We start from the raw sequence: 26,188 nt of genomic DNA, 5'->3' as shown, positions 1-26,188 counted from the left end.
TAACTCAAATTCTGTTCTGTTCAACTTTTAGAATTACTTAAGTTGTGATCAGGGTGTAATTGCTGGTTGTCACTTGTGGAGCCCTGTGAAACGTGTTTGTTAGGTCATTGCAATAGACTACAGAAGTGATGGTCTGTAGTGAGAGGGCTCCAACGCATAAAGATAAGCTCAGCAGCTGAAAAGACTGCGTAGAGTCCATGTTCCTTAAAAGTATTCCTAAAGAAGAGCTACTATGGGGATAAAAGTAATTTGTATAGGAAAACACATTATGCCCAATATTTCTTCAGAAAAAGACAAACTCATAATGTTCATACTAAAAACGTTTTTATTTGTTTGTTTGGTTTTTCAAGATAGTGTTTCTCTGTGTAGCTCTGGCAGTCCTGGAACTCACTTTGTAGATCAGGCTAGCCTTGAACTCAGAGAGCTGCCTGCCTTTGCATCCCAAACCTTGAGATTAAAGCTATGTGCCACAACCACCCAGTTTAAAAATCTATTTGTTAATATTTGGTTTAAAAAAATTCCCACAAGGATTTATGCCTACAGGAGGCCATGGAAGGCCACTAATAGCCTCAGGCACCTTGATTCCCTGAGTCATCTAATGAACCCCAAACTATTAGAGATCCTTAAGAAAATATCCATTTAAACTTCACAGTTAGATACAATAATGAAAACCCAGAGTCTACTTTATAAAACACATGTGCATATTTATGAATCTCTATATGTGCATATCTTAAAGCTTTACATAGGTACAGTATTCAGCAACAGACACTGAGAGTTGTAAGACAAGTATTTTACCCAGAGAAAATTTAAATATTATTTTTGATGGTGAGACAGACACATTAATAACTAGAATATATGCATAAGACAAATTAGTAATACAAGATGGTTGAATAAAGCTTAAATGAACATGTAAAACAAGCATTTTAACAGCCCAATACTGGAAATTGTTACTAGGTGGTAGGACACTGGAATACAATTTGAAAGAATGAAAGGTCTCAATAGCTTTGAATGAGGCACACAGTATAGAAAATCATTTTAGCTTATATTGTGTCATGAGTGCAAAAGTAACAAGGAAACAAAGGCGTGCTGCTTTTGGGAAAGAAAGAAACATCCTGAACTTGAGAGCAAGACTAGACCTGGATTTAGAGCAGTGCTGATTTTTATGGCAAGATGTGAAGGCTCTTGCCACATAAGTGAAACCTCTGAAGACTATGTAGCAAAGTGAAGCAGCACTCTACAGTGTGAATTTGACAACTGAACAATTCTTTCTCACTGTGGCTCTGCTTTCTGGCCTGTGATTTAGTCAACCTTGGCCAGAAATACTTGTTTAATCATCATTTTGAATAGTGTGAGGTCATAACTTTCCCAGCCCCAGCTCATCTGATACGTGTCCCTATTGTACATGATACGCATTCCATGCTATTGTCCTGGTGTCACAGGACTTGTGTTCAACCCACCTGTATTTTACTTAAAAATGCCCTTGAAGCACAAGAAAGTAATTAATGCTAGCAAAGGGAACCCACAAAGTGACTCCTTTAAAAGAAAAGGTGGAAGCATTGTAAGTCAGAGAGAGAACACATTCACATGCTTTTTATTACAGTATATATTGTTCTAAGTTTTGTTTTTTAATATTTTTTATTTTTTACTATACATTTATATTATTGCAAATATATACAATAAACTACCTACATCAAGAATAGCAATGAAACAATCAGGAATTATATAAATGCTACATTCTTAGTGTTTTGGCTGTTTCTATTTGGCAACCTTGAAGAAAACATAAGCTTTCTATTAATATCGCTGTATTTTACTATTCCTCACTGACGAGTTAAATTTTATCACAGTTATATGTGCATAGAAAAGCCAAAGTATACATAGATAGTTTCAGAATTATGTATACACAAGAAGTTTTGGGGAATCTGTAACCTGTAGAGACCGCTATACCATAAAGAGAAATAATGAACTATAAATTGTTGGCTGTGGCAGATACCCAGGTTTGGGCATATGAAAAAACAGTAGAAGTGGGAAGTAATAGACTCTAAAACATAATTAAAGACTCTTTATGCCACATAAATGAAGTTAAGAGTGAACATACTTGATAAATATGCTGGACATCAATCAGTCCACAGGGCAATGAAATGTGAAAGATAATCATTTTTATGGCTTGATGAAGAGGGCAATTACTACAAAAATATGAGATAAGAAAACAAGAGATGAAATGGGCTGGAGATGTGGCTCAGTTGGTCTCAAAAGTGCTTGTCTAGGGCACACCCAACACCACATTAAAAACAACAACAAAACTAGGAATGGCAATACAAGTTTGTAATCTTGGAATTCAGGAAATGGAAACAGAAGGATTGTTGAGTTCAAGGAGTTTGAGGGCAACACTGGGTATTTGAGATCCTGCCTCAAAACAAACAGATGACGGTGTTAAGGCCTATGCAGGACCCTGGGTTTGATTTCAAAGTAAGAGAGGAAAAAGGGTAGGAGAAGGACACACACACACACACACACACACACACACTTAGGGGTGTAAATTGAAGTAATGATGGATTAACTAGAAAGATTTAAAGGCAAAAAAGAGTATATTCCAAGGAGTGGGATAGCTGGGTCTTGAGGAAGTCCTATTCCCATTTTTCTGAAAAAGCGCCAGATAGATTTCCAAAGTGGCTGTACTAGTTTGCATTCCCACCAGCAATGAAGGAGTGTTCCTCTCTCCCCACATCCTTGCCAGCATGTGGTGTCACTTGAATTTTTGATCTTTGCCATTCTGATGGGTGTAAGATGGAATCTTAGAGTCGTTTGATTTCCATTTCTCTGATGACTAAAGACGGTAAGCATTTCTTTAAGTGTTTCTCAGCCATTCGATATTCCTCTGTTGAGAATTCTCTGTTTAGGTCTGAGCCCCATTTCTTAATTGGGTTATTTGGTTTGGTGGTGTTTAATTTCTGGAGTTCTTTATATATTTTGGAAATTAGAATTTTGTCAGATATAGGGTTGGTGAAGATCTTTTCCCAGTCTGTAGGCTGTCACTTTGGTCTGTTGACAGTGTCTCCTGCCTTACAGAAGCTTCTCAGCCTCATGAGGTCCCATGCTCCACCACACATCAGGGACATATGCTCAACCATGTTCATAGCAGCCTTATTCATAATAGCCAGAATCTGGAAACAGCCTAAATGTCCCTCAGTTGAAGAACAGATAAAGAAATTGTAGTACATTTACACTAAGGAATACCACTCAGCTATAGAAAACAAGAAAATCCAGAAATTTGTGGACAAATGGAGGAAATTAGAAACAATCATACTGAGTTAACCCAGACACAGAAAGGCTCACACGGTATATACTCACTTATAATGGACACTAGCCCAAAAGACATGTCCCATGAATGTCTTCACTTACCAGGAGATTGGGACATCTTACTGGGACTTTATGTAAGAGAAATATAGGAGATGGCGAAATAGAAGGATCCACAGGATCTTAGAAACCTACAAGAAGAAGATCGTAATGGGTGGATCAGGGCCAAGGGGTGTCTGCTCAAACTACTGCACTAACCAAGGACAACACAAGTAGTAAAGACCGAACCCCTACTTTGATCTAGCCAATGGACAGAACATCCTCCACAGTTATGTGGAGAGCACGGACTAACTTTGACATGAGCTCTGGTGCCCCATATTTGACAACTTCCCCTTGGTGGGGAGCCCTGGTGGCACTCAAAGAAAGAATAGGCAGACTACCAAGATAAGACTTGTTAGCCTGCGTCATGGACCTAAGGGAGGGTAATGGGGTGAGGATGGGAGGGTAGGAGGAATGGAAGGATACAAGTGATGAGAGAACAATTTAGTTATAAACTGAATAAATTAATAAAAAAGATAGAGTGGAAAAATGAGGCAATACATATTTATGTGCAACAATAATAATTTAAGGAAAAAAAGTCCAGAATTTGAGAGAAAGTGGGAGACATCGGATAGAAACAGGGGTAATCATGAAATTTTAATTAAATAAAAATATAAAATAAAAAGATAGGGCTAGAGAGATGGCTTAGCTTTTAGAAGACTTGCTGCTCTTCCAGAGGGCTAGGGTTGGATTACAAGACTTAACTTTGGAAATGGGATTTGGCGCCCTCTTCTGACTGCTCGGGGCTCTGGGCACATTTGGTGCACAAAACACCAATACACATAAACAAAATAAATAAGTAAAAATAAAAAGAGGACACAATGTTAGGAAAGAGTAGAGGTGATGTGGGGAACTTAGTGGAGGATTATGGGATACATATGATAAAAATGCATGGTAGGCATATATACAATTCTCAAAGAATTACAAAAATATTATATTAAAATTAAACCTATATGCAAGGTTGTCCTCAGCAGGAGTTGAAAACATAATGAGTGGATAAAGATTAAAGATTTTGAACAAGAAATATTACATGTAAGGAGGATGACAGAAGCATGTCTCCGAATCTAAGAGACTGAGATTTAAACAGAAAAGGATGTATACAGGTCAGTGCCAACCTGGTGTGACTGTCTAGCCTATAATCCCAGTACCAAGAAGGATGAGGCAGGAGAGTTGAGGTTAGCCCAAGATATGCAGTAAGTTCTAGGCTAGCTAAGCCTATAATGTAAGTCCTAATTTAAAAGAAAATGTAAACACACACACACACACACACACACACACACACCACCACCACCACCACCACCACCACCACAACCACCACCACCACCAAACAAAACTAAAAGAAAAAAAAAAAAAACAAATTAAAAAACAAAACAAAGCCTCGAATGGCAAAAGAAGCAGTCACTCAGTGGAGTTACAAGAGCCCAGTTTTCAGAAGCGGCAGCAAACCATGGCTCTGATCACGGTGCTGCCACCTGATGATGTGAAAATAAACAATTAATTTGAACTTTCTGAGCATGTTAAGTAAGCAATAAGTCTTAAAGTAGCTTTTTAAAAATGGCAACATCGCACTAATTAACAGAAACACAGCAAGTTTCCTTTCAGATAGCTCTAGAATAATGGGAAAACACAGCATCAAACTTGAAAAAAGAAAGTAGTGGTCTTCAAGAGGTCTCTCCAAAGATTGAGTAAGATTAAAATCTACTATATAGGGAATGATCACAAGGTAGGGAAACTGTGTATAGCACATTCACCTGAAAATGTCAGTAAACAGTGGAGAATATGGAAAACTTAATAGAAGAAAAAAAAAAGATTATCTCTAAAGATAATTTAAAACTATGCATGCCAGAAGATGAAAGAAAGTTGACGGAAAAAAAAACTGGGAGCAAAGCAGATGAATGAGAGCAGGGAAAGAGTGAAAGCCCATCCGGAGTGCACTGTGCTTTGTAATCCTGTTGACAGGGGAGGGTATTAAGAATGCACAAAAGTTAAAAATGAAGCCCATATTGGTTGACTTTTGCTTTTACATATATGTTGAAGGCTTTAATAAGTCCCGCTCAAACTAAGGCACCAGCCAAGGACAATACAGGAGGTAAACTTTAAAACCCTTCCCAGATCTAGCCAATGGTCAGAATATTCTCCACAGTTGAGTGGAGAGTGTGATACGACTTTCTCACGTACTCTAGTGCCTCACATTTGACCATGTTCCCTGGAGGGGGAGACCTGGTGGCACTCAGAGGAAGGACAGCAAGTAGCCAAGAAGAGACTTGATACCCTATGAGAATATATAGGGGGACGTAATCCCCCTCAGGAACAGTCATAGGGGAGGGGAATAATGGGAAAATGGGGGGGGGGAGGAATGGGAGGATACAAGGGATGGAATAAACATTGAGATGTAACAAGAATAAATTAATAAAAAAAAAATAAGTATACTACTTGAATTGTAGCACAAAAGTTTATAACTCAAATAGTTCAATCTAGATTTCTAATTTTCCTTTCATGAGAACTGGCACATTACTTTTCACATATTTTAATCACAGTGCAACAGGAAATTTGAATGAGCTGCAACATTACAGGAGGAGTAATGTGAAGCTTAGAGGTGCAGCTCACTTTAGCCGTTCCACTTTCCCAGGTGTACCGGGTGAGGGCACCTGCAGCCCGATGTGGACCACACTCAAGTGGAGAGCAAGCACGCTGCTGAGGGAGACTGTTCAGCATGGTACTATGTACAGGCCAGGTAGTGCACTATAGGCAAAAGTCTCACCAGGGTTTGAGGATCTTCGTGTGACAGACACCCACATTACAGAGGACTTCTACTCAGGCTGTAAAGCGCTATTTACTAGAGTCTGAAGGTTTGAGAAGACCTTCAAGGCCTAGAGTCTGGCTCTTCAAAATCTAGCTTATCACAGCTGTGCCTGGCGAATATATATCTAGTGTTCTACCTACCTATTCTATGGAGGAAGAAACACAAGAGCTTATTTACCACAAATCACAGTGACATAGCTCATATGAGGTCAAGATGCTTAATAAGACTCTCCTTCAGAACACGTAGAAATGCCTCAGATTGATTTCTTAGAGGCTAGAGCACTGTTCCAAATCACCATCAGCAGCAGGTTTCTGTGTATGAGTGACTGTGGCCTAGAATGGTTCAGCCTTAGAATCTTGATTCTAAAGAAGGCATCCCTTAGAGTTTTATGATGAAAGAAGAAAACAGTAAATAATCTAATGGATAAACACACTATTTATTTGTTTGGTGAATTTGCTAAACAAACAAACAAACAAACAAAAAAAAACCTTAATGTTGTACTTATGCCATTCCCATCATTTTAAAGCCATGATTAAGCTGGGGAAAACTTTACAGCTGAAGACATCCAAAAGCTGAGGGAAATGTCATTTATATTTCTGATACAGCAGCCATCTTGTAGCATCGATTGGTAAGCTAAAGATAGGTAAGTGAGGCAACTATCTTACACATTCAAAACACCCATCAAAACACCATGTTACTGTGTACACGTGGCAGGGTATACACTAAAGGCAAAAAGTCTCACCAGAGTTTGAGGATACACAGAAAGTGATATGAGCATCTGAAACTACAGCATATCAAGTAAGAGGGAACCTAATCAGAGAAAGGATGCTAAAAGAAATGACGGAAAATACATTTTCTTTGAATGTCCTTAAAATATTTAATATAAGTGATTAGATTTCTAAGTTTCTTTACCTAAATTGGCAACAAAAGCATAATACAAATAAAGAAAAAGTCTTGCTCATATATACTGCCTACCCACACACTGTCTATTAATCTTACTTAATTTTTATTCATGATGATTTCACAATAAGACAGAAAATCGGCAATTAACATAGAAAATAAAGAAATCAAGTGGAAGGCGCATCAGGTGTTCAGATGAGATGAGACAATTATGGGAAATCTGTTCCTCTGAAAAAGCTTTAATTTGACTCCACATCCTGCTTGTAAACTATGTATTGCAGTAACTCTAGGAGATAGGACAGGAAGGGAAGCACGACAGACAATAACAGACAGGACAAAGTTGGCCTCTTAAGCATAAAATCATCTATCAACCAGACTCGATATACATACGTACAGACATACAATATTTTCAACACAAAGAAGGCAGACTGCTTCCCACATTCCTTATACTTAGGTTTAGAAATACATTTTACGGGGGGAAGTGGGAGGGAGGCAAGAATGGGAGGAAACAGAGGAAGGGCTAACAATCGAGATGTAATATGAATAAATTAATAAAAATGTAATAAAAAAAGAAATACACTTTACAAATCCTTCAGTATACTTCTGCTTTTGTGTAGCCAACAGGACTAAATTACACAGACACTACTGGTTCAACAGAGAAAGAACTGCATGGTCCTTTTAGAGACTCTGCCAAGATGCTAGAGGCAGAAAAAGAGGGACTCAGCCTTTGGGTAAACACCCCTAACACCACTTTAATGAGTGGCCTTTGGCAAAGGTTTGATCGTCGTCCTTCTTTTAGTTCCAGTGTCTGCTGGATCAGAGGCCTTATACCTAAAGAAGGATTACTGGTACCGGAAGCACAACACTTTGAATACATAGGCCACTGCCTTGTCATTTTAAACCCTCCTGCCACTGAACAAACAGAGGGGTATTGCTGCACAGTAAAGACAACGGTAAAGGTAGAACTGAGATGGATTATAGCTCCTATTGTGACAATAAAAAAAAGGTAAAAAAAAAAAAAAATACCGTTGGCCTATTATATACTATTATATAATCTTTTGGCTTTGACTCCTTGCTAGAGAGGTGTCAGCTGAATGACAGGCTGCATTCATGGCCTTTAGAGTTGAATAAATTATTCTAAGATGGTCATATTGGTTCAATCCTCATTGGCTTTCTTGGCCTCCATGTGATCCAATTCTAATGAATATGCTTGCTGATTCTGATGTGCATGCATATATAATCACAAAACCACTTTCAGCCACCTTGCATTTGTGAGGACTCTTAGCCACAAACTGAGAATAGCATCTTAGGAAGAAAGAATTAAGTCTAAGATACCATCCATAAGGGTAGTAAGTTTTAAAATTAAAGTTATTCCTTCACCTGACTGGTATCAAGTTCCTATTGGTGGTGGCTCAAAGAGTTCTCATGTATTGTTATCATCACTATTACCTAAACACAAAGGAGTCTGATAGGTAATCCTGAATGCAAATTATTTTAAAACATTGTTAATTAGCAAGCTGATTTAGCTTCATATTTGCTTGTGAGAATTTAATTGGAGTAAATGGAGCTAGTTTACAATTAGATAAATCCCCAACCCAAATATAGCTCAACTAGTATTTCCTGTGCAAATTAATACTTTCAGTCTGCTAGTTGGTTACAACATGTCAAATCATTCAGGATATGCTGGGGCAATGGTGGTGCATAACTTGTGGGAGTGGCCAACTTATGTGTGGTCTAACTGGAGGTCCATGTCTCAAGAGGAAGCAAATGGCTTGAGAGGGAGCCCATGCCCTACCCTGTCTGGAAGGCCAGGAACAAGAGATGGGATATGCCAGAGACCTGGGGTAGAACCAAACACAACTGAAGAAAAAAATCAGTGAATGAATTCCTAATGATATAGTGCTATGGGAGCAGGTGTATAGACCCCACAGCCAGACAGTATGCAGGGAGAGAGTCTAGGGTCTCCATCAGCTCTTTCCCCTCAGAGCTGGAGAAGCTCGGTAAGAGGAAAGACTGTGGGGCTTCCAAAAGGGGATGGAGGACACCAGAAGAACACGGCTCACAGAGACGGAAGCAGAAAGCACCTAGACTGCATGGGTCTGCACCAAGGGTCCTGTGTTAGAGTTTAGCCTGATGTTTTTGTGGGACTCCTAACAGTGGGAGCAGTGTGACTCCGACTCTTTTTCCTCCTCTTGGGTTGTCTTGTTCAGCCTCGCTATGAGAGCTTTTCGCCTTGTCTTATTGCATCTTGTTTTGTCCTATTTGGCTGCTGTTCATTGGAGGCCTTCTCTTTTCTGAAGAGGAAATGGAGGGGCAGTGAATCAGAGGAAGAGGGGAGGTAGGAGTGGGGGGAGGGATGGAGGGGAAACTGTGGTCGGGATATAACTGTATGAGAGAAGAATCTATTTTCAAGAGAGAAAGAAAAGGAAAAAGGAAGAGAGTAAGGAAGGAAGGAAAAGGGGAATGAAATGTGGTATTAAGAGATGAGGCCGCCTTCCCTGTCAATGAGATCACTACATCACTATAAGACAGCACTCCTCAAAATGCTTTCAAGCAAAGAAACGTATACAGTTTAAATCACTGTCAGCTTAGGCTCTCTGTTCCTTAAAGCCAAAGCATTCTGACCATAAACTGTAGGTGCCAGCCCATAAAACGAGGCACTATCCTGACAAGCACCAACAACTCAGTCATTCCAAGATAAGCCTCAGTTTATATCCTAGCCAAGACTTAGAATTTAAGTTTCTTTATCTCTGGACTGTAAATTGTTCAAGTTACATTCATCTTCCTGGTAACAGGGCTTATTCTCATCTATCTACAACATATAGTTAATCTGAGACTATTTTCTATTGAAAGGTAAAGTAAAATTTCCTAGCTCTGTGGATCTATGATTAATCTGGAAATACAGAAGAAGCTTAGATTTCATACAGGTCATATGGAAAATGAGATGTCAATGACTTAATTACAAATAGTTGATTATACCAAATTACTTTTCAGGGACATTTGTATCAGTCTAAGCAATATTGGATATTCCTTTAGGGGTTTTTGTAAAGTAACACTTTCCCTAGCAAATTAGAAAATGACCAAAATATAAAACAGGAAAGTTATCTCTGTTAAGATGCAATAAAACTTGTTTGAAAAATAGGAAGTATTATTAGACAATGAAGAAAATAAACAATTGAAGATATGCAGATTCCATTATAGAGACTGCAGGTTAAATTCAAAAACAAGTAATTATAAACCAACAGAGTTTTATTAGAGAAATCATATTAGATAGCTATTAATTAAATGAATTGTATGACTTCTCAACCATTCTTAAATTTATAAGTGTATTTCTAAGTGTGTTCTTTTAACAAAACCAAACACTATTGTATCAAATAAACTTGGATAATGCTTCAACTACATTTATTTGTTGTATGTGCCTCACGAATTATAGGCTTTACAAAGGTATTTCGTAAATAATCCAAGTAACCAGAAATCTATCCTACTCAACTTTACTAGAGTTGAAAATGCTTTCCTTATGTAACTGTTCATAGTTCATCTGTGTGTTCTGAGGAAACTAACTGGGGTTAGCTATACTCAGTAGGAAACAATTGTTATTTACACCACTGGTCTTATGCTAGGAAGTAGATCATACCCATTTTTAGGCTATACATAAAAATCCTAGTCAAATCTCTAACAGTAAAGTGAGCCCCCTCTTAAAATTATTTCTGTAATGGAAGAACTTACACATTTACTGGTTTGACAGCAGAAAAAATAAAATGTTGTTTCAACAATAAATTATACATAGACTTAATTCATTTCCAACTAAAGTAGGTCAGACAAAATATTTTTACAATAGATTTTATCCAAGATCCATTTAATAAAATGCATAAAAGTGTATGTAAATAGGTACTTCTGTATCAGTACAGGAGAGATATTCTTATATAGCTAAAACTTGCTTTTAAAAATCTGACTGTACAACATTATAAAGACTACTTAAAACATACCTACAGAGATGAAAACAAGTTTTTAAGACTTTAAATTCAAAGATAACCATGTCCAGAAAATGGCCTAAAACAAGATGAATCCTAATAAATACTGAATGATAAACAGAGTTTATCACAACCCTCCTAGCAGAATAGACTTGACACACTGAACTGGTACATGCAGGGAAAGTACAACTTAATGTAAACAGAGAGTACTCAGCACATTCCTTTATGAGAATGTGGTCATCTCCACAAAGTACACAAGCCCATGCACAGGAGCAAGACATGACATACAGCTGAAATCACAGTGTCATGCAGATAACAACAGCGTGCTAGAAAATCATACCAAAATGGTGTGGATGTTCTCCCCCACCCCATGAGCCACTGCCAGCAGTTGCTATGGAGTTTGGTTACCCATATCCGTGACATGAACGGTGTCCTTTGGAGAATCTTGTTCCCTGTGGCTGTAAGTATTCTTATTTTTATACTTTAATGATGTTTGTTATGAAAAATCTTAAGTACAAAACTAAAAATGATGGAAAAGTACACGTTTTAAATAATACTCAACAAATATATGTAACTTATCTCATGAAACTGCAATAAAGACCATTTATATTTGAACATATCTTCAACAATTTACTGCTCATTTAGATGAACCCAGAAAAATACGTCTGATGACAGTGCTCCAGCGAGTGGGGGAAAAATAAAGCTCCAAAAAGTACTCCGATTCTATCACTCCATTCCTATGATCAGGCTAATTACTAGTCGTTAAAGTGTTCCTCCCATTTTTCTGAACACATCAAATGGATTTCAGTATTTAAATGTCTTTTGGGGGTGGCCTATTGGTACTATAAACGTATTCCAGCAAAGATAAAATTTTATTTTGCCTTAGGTAATACCTACTAAAGTACTGCTATTCACAATAGCATAGAATCTGAGTCTGAAATCACAGACACTTGGAGTAGCTTAGCTCTCTGCCTCTGGGCAGCACTGTTTGGCCCTGTCAGAGTAGTGAATTAATTTATTTAGGAATACTCTACACTGTTCTAAATAGGCCTGTGCGTCAAGAAAAGAAATACAGCCAACTCTCAATAACAATGGAAGGTAGGATGGAAAAGTAAACCGATGATCTAAAAATCTTATTTTGATAATTTCAATTCCCTTGCTTAAGAAAGTGTTTGAATTAAAAAAGTTTACGTTTTATTACATTATAAAGGTCTTGAATACTACCTTTTTTCTGTCTTCCCTCAGAACATTCTAGGAGTTACTAACAAGAATTCTATGGTATAACATACACAGCAGCAAACGTAGAAACATACTTTTGTGTCTAATTTCTTTGCAATTTAAAACTATCTAGCCCATACTCTAGTGTATGAGGTCACAATATTTTTCTTTATTTTCATAGAAAGTATGACTTTATAATTTGTTTTAAAATTGCAAGATGTTTAGCAAGAAACAACTACTTACCATAATCAGTAATAGCAACAATATCTCACTTTTCTGAGTTTGTATAACTTGGCACTTACCAAGTGATACTTTGCTTACAATGGAACATTTGCAAGAGATCTGAATTAAAGACGACAATTTATGATGGAAGCCAGTGACACTGCACAGACTGGGCATAATAAGATGTGGGCTTACAAAAGCTGTCTCACCTGATTCTTACATACTCTGGAGCAAAATGCTACACTAGTTGGCCTCACTTCTCCAGCAACCCTCACTCAATTGCTAAGCAGACCAAAGCAAAGCATCAAACAGCTCACCATGTGAGCTCTACTAATCAGCAACCAGTAAAGTCTAATGGTAATGAAAATAAGAAAAGCTCTGAAACCAATCCAGACCCTGAATAACTATAGTGAGATTTCTCTACAAAGCATATTGGCCACAGTGCAAGACCTGAAAGGTGACAGGTTTATGCTATCTTTTTACATAGAAGGTACTGTGAAAAGCAACTAATATCTTATGGTAAAAATACACTAGAAATTACAATAAAGGAATAACCAGTAAACTGTAATGTATGATAACTCATTAGTGTTCACTATATATTTTATATTATAATGGCTCCAAATGCTTGAATGCTAGCTTTTAATACATTATTCAATTTTCATTAAGAATATCGTGTTTTGGGGAGAAGGTGGCACATTATTTATAGTCCCAGCATTCAGGAAACTGAAGCAGGACGATCAGAAGTTCAAGGCCCGCCTGAGCTACATAGTAAACTCAAGACAAGCCTGGGCTATAGAAGACATTGGGCCCAAAGCAACAACAGCAACAACAAAAAGTACTAGAATCTCACCTACTTCTTTAAAACATTAGTAAGAAAAAAGGATGAAAATGTGTATCTGAGTGTGAATATTATAGCAGGTTTTATAAGATATCATTTGTTATATTTACAATAATAAGATTAAATAATAAAGTATATGTTTAACAATATTTAATGTTATAAGTGTACAAGATAAATTTAACAAGGAAATTATTCATAGTAAATGAAAATCAATTTATTTAAAAATGTACTGTCAGTGGGTTATTTAATTCATAGTTATAAGAGCAATATTTAGATTTATGCTTTAAATTAAAATTTATTTTAATTTATTTTCCAACATATAACATAATTAGGGTAATTTTAGGACTATTTGGCTACGTGGTTTAATTCTTTCCCCCATCTTTAAGATATCTATTTATGTATTATGTGTGTGTGTGTGTGTTAGTGTGTGTGTGTGTGCTCTATTTGTATGTATGTGTGCATGAAGGAAGAGGGCTTCAGATCTCGTAGATGATTGTGGGTCACCATGTGGTTTCTGGGAATTAAACTCAGGACCTCTGAAAGAGCAGCCAGTGCTCTTAACCTCTGAGCCATCACTCCAGCCCCCAACTTAAATAATTCTTAGTAACTTTGTAACAAACAAAATTCATTTTAAAATAACTGTGAAATTAAAGTAATTCTAGCTAATGTTTCCACAGAAGACAATCCACTGAGAAGCAGTAACAGTCAAGGTCATATCATTTCCATTTGGATTTGAAGGCTGAAGTCCAGTAGATGTGTCATCATTTCTAAAACTCTTAGTTGTTGCAAGACACATTAAAATAAGAACAGAAGGAAATTTTTTTCTTCACATTTTGATCATTCTTACATATTATGAAAGAATTAAACAACAGAATCAAGAAGAGGCTTAAGATAACATGAAATTATGTTTTTAGTAAAAATTATTGTATTATTGTACATGTATGCATTGTGCCACAACTGTCTAAGTAGAGGGCAACTTTGTAGAGTTTCTTTTCTCTTTTTATCTTTATATAGGTTCTGGAGATTGAACTCAGGCTGCCAGACTGGCATGGCAAACTCCTTTACCTACAGAGCCATCTTGGCAGCTAAGTTCATCACATTCAAAATCTTGATAAAGGATACTAGAAGGATGCTGTCTGTGATTATCTCTAAGAAAAGTACATCACTACTAAATAGAGTACATGGGAATATAATGCTACAAATACATTTTGATGAACGTATTACATGTGTGCTCTTATTAACAAAATTTTATAGTCACTGGTCATATATATTAGATGAGGAGATCACTGCATACATCTTAAGACTTCTGCCAAAGAATGTTAGCACATAGACCAGGAAAGGCAAATAAAAGTGATTGTGCCATATAACAGTAAGCAGAGCTTTGTTTTTCAGAGACTGGAAAGGCATGTTTAGTTATTTTTAATTTCTCCTACAAGTTACACTATTAGATAGTTGCAGCAAGATCATCAGAGTTTACCTGAGGCAGATGACCCTGTTCCCCACTTACCTCCTCTGGGTTGGCATTAAAGGTGAGGCTTCCCTCATCTAGCTGCATATACAATTTTCTAAAAGAAAATTCTAAGGGTGGGTTCTTATTATATATAGAACAGTGACCCCATGTGGATTTACACAACCTAGGAAGGTAAAAGAAAATAAGGCCAAAGTTACTATATTTCTTAAGATGAGACATACATTCACATGATACAATTTTGACATTAGGTGACACAGAATTAGTTTATGGCTGTTGGAACAGGAGCCAAGAATGGAGTCCTGTGAAGGAAATTCTGAGTGCTTGTAAAAAACAAAAACACAAAAACAAAATGAAACAAAAACAACTTCAAGGAAACAAGAGTCTTGTGTCCTCAGTTTCCTCAAAAACATGGAATTGGTCTTGGAATGTGCTTTTGTGCTCCATCTAGGGGTTTTGGATAGGAGTGAGTTTATTTCAGATTATTCATTATAACTGCCTACTGTTATTCTTTATTTAATGACTCTATGGAAAAACATGTTTTTGCCACATAAGGCTTGTCCTTGTCATTGCACACCTTACTCATGTGATTATTCTTAACCCTCTGAGTATAAATTGATGCTATAAATAAAATTGGCTATTGCATTAGACTGTAGTCTGCCTCATTTTTAGGCTCCATTCTTTCAGGTGCCACCACCTTTAGGGCAGTAAACATATGGCTATAAACTTTTATTTTAAAATTTTCACTTCTAGTTAATTAGGATATGATAGATGCCATACAATTAGAAATTTTGGTAGCATCTAAGCATTTCAGTCACAAGGATTAATGATATGTGTGAATACTATCTGAAGTAAAACACAAGCAATAAAATATAAGATCAATGATACATAACAATCACTTAGAGATTACTAAGTGACAGTCACTATTTTTTAGTCTTAAATGTATTGGCTTGCTTAATCTTGTAAACAGTTCTTCCATGTTGGTGCACCACACAAGAAATGGAGAGAAGAAAGTTCCCAAAAGACACGCAGATAATATGCACTGTGGTCACATTTAGATACAAGTCTTACTCTGAGCCTGCCGTGCTAAGGAACTAGCTGGGGTCTGTTAAGCAACCCATGCCAAGTGTGAAGTGTCACTAAACGCTGGGCGAGGAGACTTGTCTTGCTTTTTCAGAAAGCACACATTAACAACAAATTAAACAGAGCTTAATTCTACAACTACACACATCAAACGCTGTGATGTTAAGCTTAAGATAAATACTGTGTCCAATCCATGATTCTTCACTATTACAAAGACATGCAGCTGCTAAAATTTCTATTCAACCTTGATTTATACGATCTGAAGAGAAATCAGAGTTGAGTAAGAACTGTCTCATAATACAGCATTTTCTGTGCAGTAGGACTGTGCTTTCCAAGTCTATACAGAGGCACTACTTTATAAATTATGAAGTCTAACTCAGAATGGATATGCTGCTCAAATGGCTGTAATTTCTGATGTGTAATAACCAGACGCACCGTGATATTAACTTCTTTTTTCTGTGAAGCCATCATCCCATTGTCTTCTCCACTGTCTTTTTGGCAATATCAAAACTGATTGAGACGATAATTATTACTTATTTCCCTAGGATTTACTAAAACACAGTAAAATGTGTATGCTTATATAAAAGAAATAATTTCACAATGCATGCATGCTATGAAAAGAAAATTAAACAAGATAGGGATCTGAGTTAAATACTGGTGGGTGTAACTTACCCTTGCCAGAGAAGTTCGTCATTAGCAAGGTCTTGCCAAACACAGGAAGCTAAGCAGAGGTCAGTTGCATTCAGGTAGGACAAGATGGTGAAGCTTAGCTCGGGAGGCAACATTTCTAAGTTGATGAACCCTTCCTGTTCTTTAGACTTCCTTGCCTTCAGAAGGTGATATATATCGATGCCTCCTTGGGCTTGTTTCCGGTGGCTGGTGTGAGAAATGTTGCTTGAAGCCACCCTCCTGCTCTGCTCTCTGCTGAGGTAGCCTGGCTCACTGTAGGCTTCGTGTTGGAGATGGTGGTTTCTGGCCACTCTCCAGAGTCCTTGACCCATCTGCAAGCCTGAGAGAAGTCCAGAAGGTAGGTAATAAGGGTGATAAGGCCATGCAAACCATCTTTTCCAGCGGTATAACAACGTGACACAACATATTTGTTTATTGGAATTAACATTCCTCATTAAAGCCCAGTGCAAGTTGTAGGATATTATAAACAGAAGAGTTGGGATGCTTGAGGTGCAGCACTCAGGAGAAAAGTCTGAATACCTGGCCTGCTCATCGCCTCCATCCCAGCTTGCTTCCTAATGACTTTTAAGATCCACAGGCAACATAACCATTTTTTCATGTGGTGGGCATTAAGTTGCTGATGTCCTGAAGACACAATTTATAATTATGTGAACTCATGGGCCAGGATTAAATCCAGCTCTGATGAGAGCACTGGGCTTCAGTTAAATGGCCTCCAGACCCTGCTTTTTAATCATAATGCAGGCTCAGCGAAATCCCAGATGCATAACAGCTGTGATGCAGGCTTTCCGTTTAATTCCTGCCAGTCTATGCTTAGGCTGTGGACTGTAATAAAATGTAACATAGACCCTGAAGTCTAATTCAAAATTTTATCAATTAGACACCTAGAACTCCAGGAAAAATTTCTCAGCAATAACCGGCTATTTGGTTTCATTACTGCTTAAAAATAAAACTGGAATTTACAGTAATTTTTCAACTCTACTCCAAATAGCGCTGTGCATTTGTCCAAGGCACCTGGGAAAGATATAAGAAGGTGTGTTCTGTCTCCCCCGCCTATATGTCACCTGTCAGAGCAGCTGTTAAACATCCTGGACTGCCATACAAAAAGATTCAGAAAGTGACTGGCCTAAACTTATTTGATACTGCTTCCAAAACATGCTGTTTTTCCTGAGTGAATAAAAACTAAATCAGAAAGAGTATTTAATATTAATAATTACTTTCATGAATTCCTTTTCAAACAAAATATTCTTGTTTCATTAATCCAAATTGATTAATAGTGTCTCAAAAATTTTAGAAAAAGAATACTGACTTCTCCATGAAGTCAGTAAAATAGTGAAATAATTTTCTTGCTATGATCTGAACTTTAAATGAAGCACAAGCCTTGCTAGGCACACAAAACAAACCACTGGTTACCAAAATGGAAAAGTCCTAGAAATAAGTTCAGCATCCTGAAAAACTTCAAACATGTCCAGAGCACTAATTTTTTGTCTTTGTTTTTGTTTTTGAGACAGGGTTTCTCTGTGTAGTCCTGGCTGTCCTGGAACTTGCTTGGTAGACCATGAGGCCTCTCTAACTCACAGAGATCCACCTGCCTCTGCCTCCCAATCGCTGGGATTAAAGACATGTGCCACCATGCCTTTCTTAACAATTGGAGTCACATGTGTATGAACTAATTTTTTTGTTATTATTGAGACAAAGCTACTATATGAGCTTCAATGGTTCAAGGTAAGTTTAATTCTTGTTCCTTACATTGATCTCTTATAGGTGTGTGTGTGTGTGTGTGCGCGCATACACACACGCACACTAAACACACACGGTGCAGAGACATACATTCAGCAAAACACTCAGAAAATATCAAAATATTAAGACGAACCCCAATCAGGTACAATATTTGTAAAACACATTTATAATAAAGAACTGGTATCCAAAACAAAAAGAAAACAAACAGTCCACTTTAAAAGAGGCTGACCAGGGTGCAGCTGTAAAGACCACTTACAACTCTTGCAAAGGACCTGAGTGTGGCTTCCAACACCCATGTCAAGCACTGTACAACTGCCTATAGTCCAGCTCCACAGGACCTGCTGGCTCCGGCCTCCATGAGCACTCACCATTCCTATATACATACAAAACACCAATAATAGTAATGCTTGTGAAGAAGTGAGGAAGAGGGCACATTTGGAAGATAGTTTCATACAATTAAATATACTTTGTATCATATAATCGAGCACTCATACTTCTTGTAATTTACTACCTAAGTTGAAAACATATGTCAACATAAAATGTTTGTACACGAATGTTTGTAACAGTTTCATTTGTAATTGCTCAAACTTAAGAGAAACTAAAGTATGCTTCAGTAGGGAAATGCATAAACTATGGCGCATTCCACACAATGGGATGTTACTCAGTATGAACATTTTCAACACTGAAACACAATGCTATAACTGTATAGAAGTGTCACATGTGAAAGTTAGCTGGTCAAAACAATTCAGATGAACAGCGAGAACGCCTAATATGCCAGGAATTTCAAATTGAAGAACACATTTTAAAAAATACTTAAAAACCTGAGTTTTGGTATAATTATGAATTACTGTAATGAGATTACTGCTGGTTATTTATCTGGACTAAGAAAAACAGATAATTCTATCTTTAAAATGTTCCTGTAAGAGTATAGTCTAGTTCCCATGGAAATAGAAGTTATTTCTCATTTGGTTTTAGAATTTGTGTATATATTTTAGTAATATTTCAATGGCTAAATATGAGACCACTGAAGAAATAAAATGCTGACTCAAAAATGTATGGACACTGGTAGGGCTGGTGGTTTTTTAAGGAGGTTTGTTTGTAGCCACTAGGCATAAAAAGATACAGTTTTTAAAAATTCTGTTTCTGTGTTGTATGTATGTGTGGGATTATGTGCATGTTGTTCAGGTGCCCACAGGAGCCAGAATATCAGATCCCACCAACATGGAGTTACAGGCGGCTGTGGGCTGCCCAGTGTAGCTGTCAGGACCTTAACTCGGGTCCTCTGCAAGATCAGTCCATGCTCTTACCTGCTGAATCTTATCTCCAGGCCCAAAAGAAGAATCTTTTTAATCCTTATTATGCTAGTAAACAGTGACCCAGAGATGTTAACGCCCTCATTTTCAAGGCACATCTCACTCTATACTGTTTCCTGTTTTTGAGTCCTCCACCTTTTGGTGGCTTCTTTAGAAGATACAAACTTCTGCTTCCCTCTCTGCAATATTCTAAACTAATTTCTTTCTATTTTAAAAATTCTATAACTTTTTCATACATGTGTACAATATATTTTCATTATAGTCACTTCAGCTCTTCCCTAGTTCCTGTCACCCCACACACAACTTCATCTCCTCCTTGATAGTTAAGAAACAAACAAATAACAACAACAACAACACACCTCTTGAGCCCAGTCAGTGCCGTCCATACGCACATGGGTATGGTACACTCTCTGGGCCTGAGCAATCTACCCGTGGCCATGCCTCTAAAGGAGTGTGACTCTTCCTCTATTGCAAAAATGTATTGGATACTCTGTATTTTTTTCATTTTCTATGTGCATTTGCATGAGTATGTCAGTATGTGTGTGGGCATGTCTTAGTCACTATACATGTCTGGAGATGAGAGGTCAGCTTTAGGAGTTATCACTTTCTTTCTACCATGTGGGCCCTGGAGATTCAACATGGGTTATCAATCTTTACAACAACTGCCTTTACTGGCTATGCCATTTCATGTATTGTTTATTTTTAAAGGGAACTTTAGCTAATAAGCTTATAGATTAAAAGTAAATATTTTTCAAAATTTTTCTTTGTTTTCAAGTCCATCTTAAACTTTGTAACTGACTCATAAGCATAAGCTCACGAACCCTGGCAAAGCTGGCTGATCAGTAGCTTCAGGGACCACCTCTCATCCAACTCTGGTTACAGAGACACATTTTTTCTGCCCAGGTTTTTCACATGGGTGCTAAGAATCCAAGTTCAGGCATTCATGCATATATAGCTGAGCCACTTCCACAGCCCAAAGGTTAACAATTATAACTCTAATTTTAACAGAATTAAAAATCTACTCTACATGTTGCATGTTCTGGGGAGTTGGCCTCAGTACATGCAGTTGTGATGAAAACGTTCATCTTTCTCTCAACTTTCACCTTTCCAGTCCACTTGGTATTCCCTTAAAAGCTAGCAGTAAAATCTATTCCTGCCTCTCACGCAATGACACCCCTCTACACACACACACACAATTTCTCTCCGTAGCCTTGGCTGTCCTGAAACTCTCTCAATAGACCAGGTTAACCTCACACTCAGAGATCTCCCTGCATTTGCCTCTGCCTACCAAGTGCTAAGATTAAAAGCATTTTCCAACATGCCTGGCCGAGCAAGAAATTCTTAAACAACATTTCTTAAACATGGACTGAGTTAGATAAAGGTAAATTAAACCAAAAGCAGTTATGATAGTTTAAAAAGGGAACTTTGGAATTAATTTAATGGTGTGCCTAATGGACAAACTTTGGGCAGCTGGCTATAAAGTAAGAAGGCAACATGGATTATAGTATATTAACATGAAAAAACCTACACATCTACATAAGTGACCAATGAAAATATAAAAGAGAAGAGAATGGTGCCTTTCAGCATTATAATTGCTAATGAAGAGAAAGAATAATGGAGCTAGCAGCATCATATAACTTTCAGAGAAACAAATAATTCAAGGTACAATTATCAATGAATTTTGAATGGAATTTGGTAGAGAAGCAGCAGCTGGACCCTGTTAAGGGAAATTTCAAAACATTACATCAAAACTAATTTTGACATTTTGAGAATAATTAATTAATATATCCGTGCACGCAATACGTTCAGTGCCCAAGAGGCCAGAAGAGAACATCAGATCTCCTTCCCAGCCATGGGAACTCTTGTCCTTTTGAGTGCAAAAAGTGCTCTTTAACTGCTCTCTTTGACCACAAAAATAATTGTTGTGATGGTGGTGGTGGTGGTGGTGGTTTTTAAGGTCAGAGAAAAACTTTAAAGTAAAATAGAAAAAAAAAAATCCCTTAAATCTTTTTTGGATGTGGAGATTTAGTTCTTAGACTTCCTGGTCTTGTTTCCTTCATTTTATTATTATTATTATACCTGAAACATTTACATAATATTAAACATAAACATAACCAATAATACTTGCAGTGCTATAAGCTATTTATTGACATATGAGCTATGTGACAATCACTCAAAACTTTTACACCTTAAATTCTCACAATCATCTTCAATGCCCAGTAGAAGTGTTAAATAACACTATTATCATACAGTTGGCAAAGAGATGTAGGACTCCTACTTGGGTGTATATGCGCTTTTCTCCCAAAGCAGCATACACCACATGCACAGCTGTTGAAGACCAGGGACACTGATTTATCGCCAGGTCTCATCTCTGACTTGCTCAATACCTAATCTGCTGCTGCCAGCTGCAGCTCTTTTAGGCTGTCCTATGGAAAGCACACAGAATTTGAAGTGAAAAAACATCTGATGAACCTTCAACAAAGACTTTGATTAATTTATAATCTTTGATTCTCATTTTCCTCATTAGTAAAATAATAGTTAATAATTTCTATCCCACAGGACTGACAGCACATTTGGTGACTAATCCTACCTAGAAAGTTATTCTTTTGATCCTTTTAAAAAGATAATTTTTATTTTGTCCTTCCATCCCAAAGTATATAAGATTATTTTAGATTTAATTATCTAAGTAATCATAATCTTACTCCTTACATTAATTTAGAGTCTATGAAATTTAGAGTAATTCCATTAACTTTTGCTAGGAAAACATAACTAGAAAATATAAAAACAAGCTAACTGTCTAGGCTGGTACACCATACCTAAAAACAAAGTGGCAAATGGGGGAAATTATTTTGTAATAAGTCAGTGCAACAAAGATCTTTTTGACTCCCCCCACTCTGTGTGTGTGTGTGTGTGTGTGTGTGTGTGTGTACACATGCATGCCACATATTTGTGTGCCCACCGGAGGCCAAAGTGGGAGTAGACTCTGGCACTGGAGTTACAGGCAATCTTCTATTACTACCGGTATGGTTTCTAGAAAGAACTCCAAAAATTGATGGGAAGACTTTGATAGTCAAAAGGGTCTTTTGGAAGTACCAGGTAGATATATTTATCACTTAACAGAAAATTTCTATGTAGCATTGCAAAATGACATGAATTATAATGTGTTATTGACATATCAATTGTTGAGAATAGTAATTGTTTTAATCAATATTTCACTACACAGTCTAAGCTGACTACAAATTTGTCATCATCCAGGATGACAGGTATGAGTGACCATACCCAGTACATCAGTATTTTCAGGTTTTTTTTTTGGCTGTTCAGTCTAGGCTGGCCTCAGACTTTGGACCATCCTGCCACAGCCTCCCATGGTGATGGAATTATAGGTGTACATTATCACTCATGAATTATATTTCAATATTATGATATATTTATTTAGATATGTTTACTAAAATAGTAAGTTTGGAGTACATGGACCATGTAAATTTTTATTTATTTGAATTCATTTTATCATAAATCTTATTAAAGGAAATAGAAACCTCAACACATAAAATAATATATATATTGAATATTATAGTTCTGTGGTAACTGCCTACTAAAAATACATGGGAATGCACAAAAGCAAGCCACATTTTCAACATGTAAAATGAAGAAGGCCTCTATGTACTAAGATGAGCTGACTCCACCCAAGGGGCTACATAGATAAGTGCAGCATCAACCATATATAAGGCACTCATTAAATATTTGTTGTCTAGGTTAATAAATGAGAAGCATTGATTCAAAAACTGAAAACTGGGTATGTATCTCATTTGCAGAATGCTTGTCTAGTGTACGCAAAGTCCTGGGGTTCAATCCCCAGCACCACAGGTAGCAGAGAGAGAGAGACTTAGGGAAAAACTTTAATGAAATATCTAAAAAGAGTGATCAAGTATGCAAGAAGGCTGGTGTGACTTAGGAATAGTAATTATTTTAGATTTTAGCAATTTGGCTAATTTTTTAAAACCTAATGAACTGTCTCTGATATAAGCTAACTTACTATATGCATACTGAAATAAGACACAGCCAAGCGTAATAAATCATTAAATACACAAATCCTACAATGATGTTTTGACAGTTTATACAGAATATGTTAATAATTACATATATATGTATATATATAAATGAAAACTACTATTTGTGTGCCTCTTAATTAGAGATTAAAACACGACAATGTAGGACTGGGGATATAGCTCACAAGTAGGGTGTACCTGCCTATCATGCCTGAGGTCCTGAATTCAATCAACTGTGGAACAATAAGCAAAAAGACAATGAAAACTTAAAGGCAAAGTGGTGCAATTGGTATTGCTGTACATAAACTAATATAACCAGGACTGTTTCAAATTCTTCTAATACATGAGGAAATGGTTTTACTTGATAGTATCTTAAAATAAGCATAATTTTAATTTAAATCACTTAACTTTTATATCTTCTTGTTTATACTAAAAATATTAATATAAATATAAGCAGTAACAGTTAATTGCATAGCGATCAAATATTTAATGGAAGCCAGTTTAAAAATGTCTACACAGTAAGTACTAAAGTCTTGGGTTTTACTGTGTTGAAATTGGAAATTAGAGATGACACAATGCCTGCTTTAGAGAAACAAATGGAAGTTTTTGGCACTAATACTGCAAAGAGGAGTTTATAGCTCCAATTATCTCACAGTTTGCTATCATGTGGGCCTTTGGGCCATAAAGTGGAAGAAACTACAAACCTGCTATGATCTCAACCAAGACAACGAATACAGAAGTATCTTTTAATTGGAAAAGCATTGCATAACCACTGGCTCTACATTTCAAAGAGTTTAAGCAAAAGCCTGAAAATCAACCACAGGGGTCTGACATAACTTTTGGATTTTTTTTTTTTTTCATTGAAAACCAGCGCACAGGGCCGAAAAATGACTCAGCAATGCAGAGCATGACTGTCCTTCCAGAGAACTCAGGACGGATTCTTGCTTCCATTGACAAGTGAAACCCTATGAAACTCCATTCTCAGGGGGAACTGGTGCTCTCTTCTGGCCTCTATGAACACTGAATGCACACAGTGCATAGACATACACTCAGGCAAGATGCCTATAAACGTAAAAGTAAATCTCAGAAAATAAAAAGCAAAGTTTTCATTTAAAAACATCTCTCTTATAAAGGAATTTTCAGACACAGAAAACATTACTGAGAAATTAGCAACAGTGATTTTATTAATTTATAATCTTAGTTTTCTATACAATTTACTTTCAGTAAATAGTTGCATTTCTTTAAAAGATAGTATTTTGACTGCCTATCACTCTCTCACTGTCCAATATATATAGAATATATTATGAAGAGTGAGTGATAGTATGTGTATGTGTGTGTGTATGTGTGTGTGTGTGTGTGTGTGTGTGTGTGTGTGTGTGAGAGAGAGAGAGAGAGAGAGAGAGAGAGAGAGAGAGAGAGAGAGAGAGAGTTCTGTTCTTTTCAAAATAATAGACTATTTATATGAAGTGCAAAATACAATTATTAGTAGATATTATATACATAATATAAAGCCTGCTTGTTAAACACTAAACTGTTTTAATCAAAACATTCCTATATAAACTGGGAGGTGGTAGCAAAGGCCTTTAATCTCAGCACTTGGGAGGCAGAGGCAGGTGGATCTCTGAGTTCCAGGTCAGCTTGGTCTACAGCGTGAGTTCCAGGATAACCAGGGCTACACAGAGATACCTTGTCTCAGAAAACCTAAACCCAAAACCACAACAGCAAAACCAGAAAAACAAAAAACTAACATTCCTATATAACTGAACAACAAAGCGTGGCTAGAAGGAGGGATGGTAATCCCTCTAACGCTTTTATTAAGGTGGCATAAGCTGTGGCAGAAATCTTACTGTCTTAGTGAGGATTACTATTCTGTGATGAAACTCCATGACCAAAGGCAACTCGGGAAGGAAAGGTTTGTTTGGCTCTTACTGTCCATCATTGAAGGAAGTCAGGACAGGAACTCAAGCAGGGCAGGAACCAGGGAGGCAGTAGCTGATGTAGAATCCAAGGAGGAGTGCTGCTTACTGGCTTGCTTATCATGCATGGCTCAGCCTGTTTTCTGCTCAAACCTAGGACCAGCAGCTCAGTGACCACACCACCCACAATGGGCTGGGCCCTCCCACATCAATCACTAATTAAGAAAATGCCCTACAGCTGGATGGTAGGGAGGCATTTTTCTCAGTTGAGGCTCCCTCCTTTCAGGGGACTCTAGCTTGTGTCAAGCTGACATAAAACTAGCCAGCATAACTAGCAATGAAAAATGGTTCACTTCGAGTTAAAATCTATACAGTGGCCAACGGGGGCGGGGCGGGGGGGGGGGAATAGAAGAGTCTCTCAAACTCTCAGACAATCTGATTCCATAAAGTTCTTTCTGAGTTGTGTTGTCATACCTATGTGATGACTAACAAAACATGAGTAGTTTCATTTAAATACTCACTGGAGGATTCTAGTTTTTTTTTTCCACTATGTTTTACATCTAAATAGTTGAAGTGGAATTTGTAAATAA

General features: G+C 37.1%; 1 protein-coding gene across 2 annotated transcripts in view; it reads right to left on the bottom strand.

The window, feature by feature from the left end:
• Fbxo8 (F-box protein 8) overlaps nucleotides 1-26,188 on the bottom strand; it is a 39,340-nt gene that overhangs the window by 7,132 nt on the left and 6,020 nt on the right. The window contains exons 2-3 of one of the 2 annotated variants that reach the window (XM_051170043.1): nucleotides 16,569-16,905; nucleotides 14,853-14,979 (exon numbers count right to left, since the gene is read on the bottom strand). The exons of the other annotated variant lie outside the window; for it this stretch is intronic. Coding sequence (XP_051026000.1) covers nucleotides 14,853-14,979; nucleotides 16,569-16,897 — 456 coding nt within the window. The 5' untranslated portion in view covers nucleotides 16,898-16,905. The remainder of the gene's footprint in view (nucleotides 1-14,852; nucleotides 14,980-16,568; nucleotides 16,906-26,188) is intronic. 2 annotated transcript variants of the gene reach the window in all.

Source organism: Acomys russatus, chromosome 27, assembly GCF_903995435.1.
Source record: "Acomys russatus chromosome 27, mAcoRus1.1, whole genome shotgun sequence".
Classification (NCBI taxonomy): domain Eukaryota; kingdom Metazoa; phylum Chordata; class Mammalia; order Rodentia; family Muridae; genus Acomys; species Acomys russatus.
This window is presented reverse-complemented; position numbering and strand designations above follow the sequence as displayed.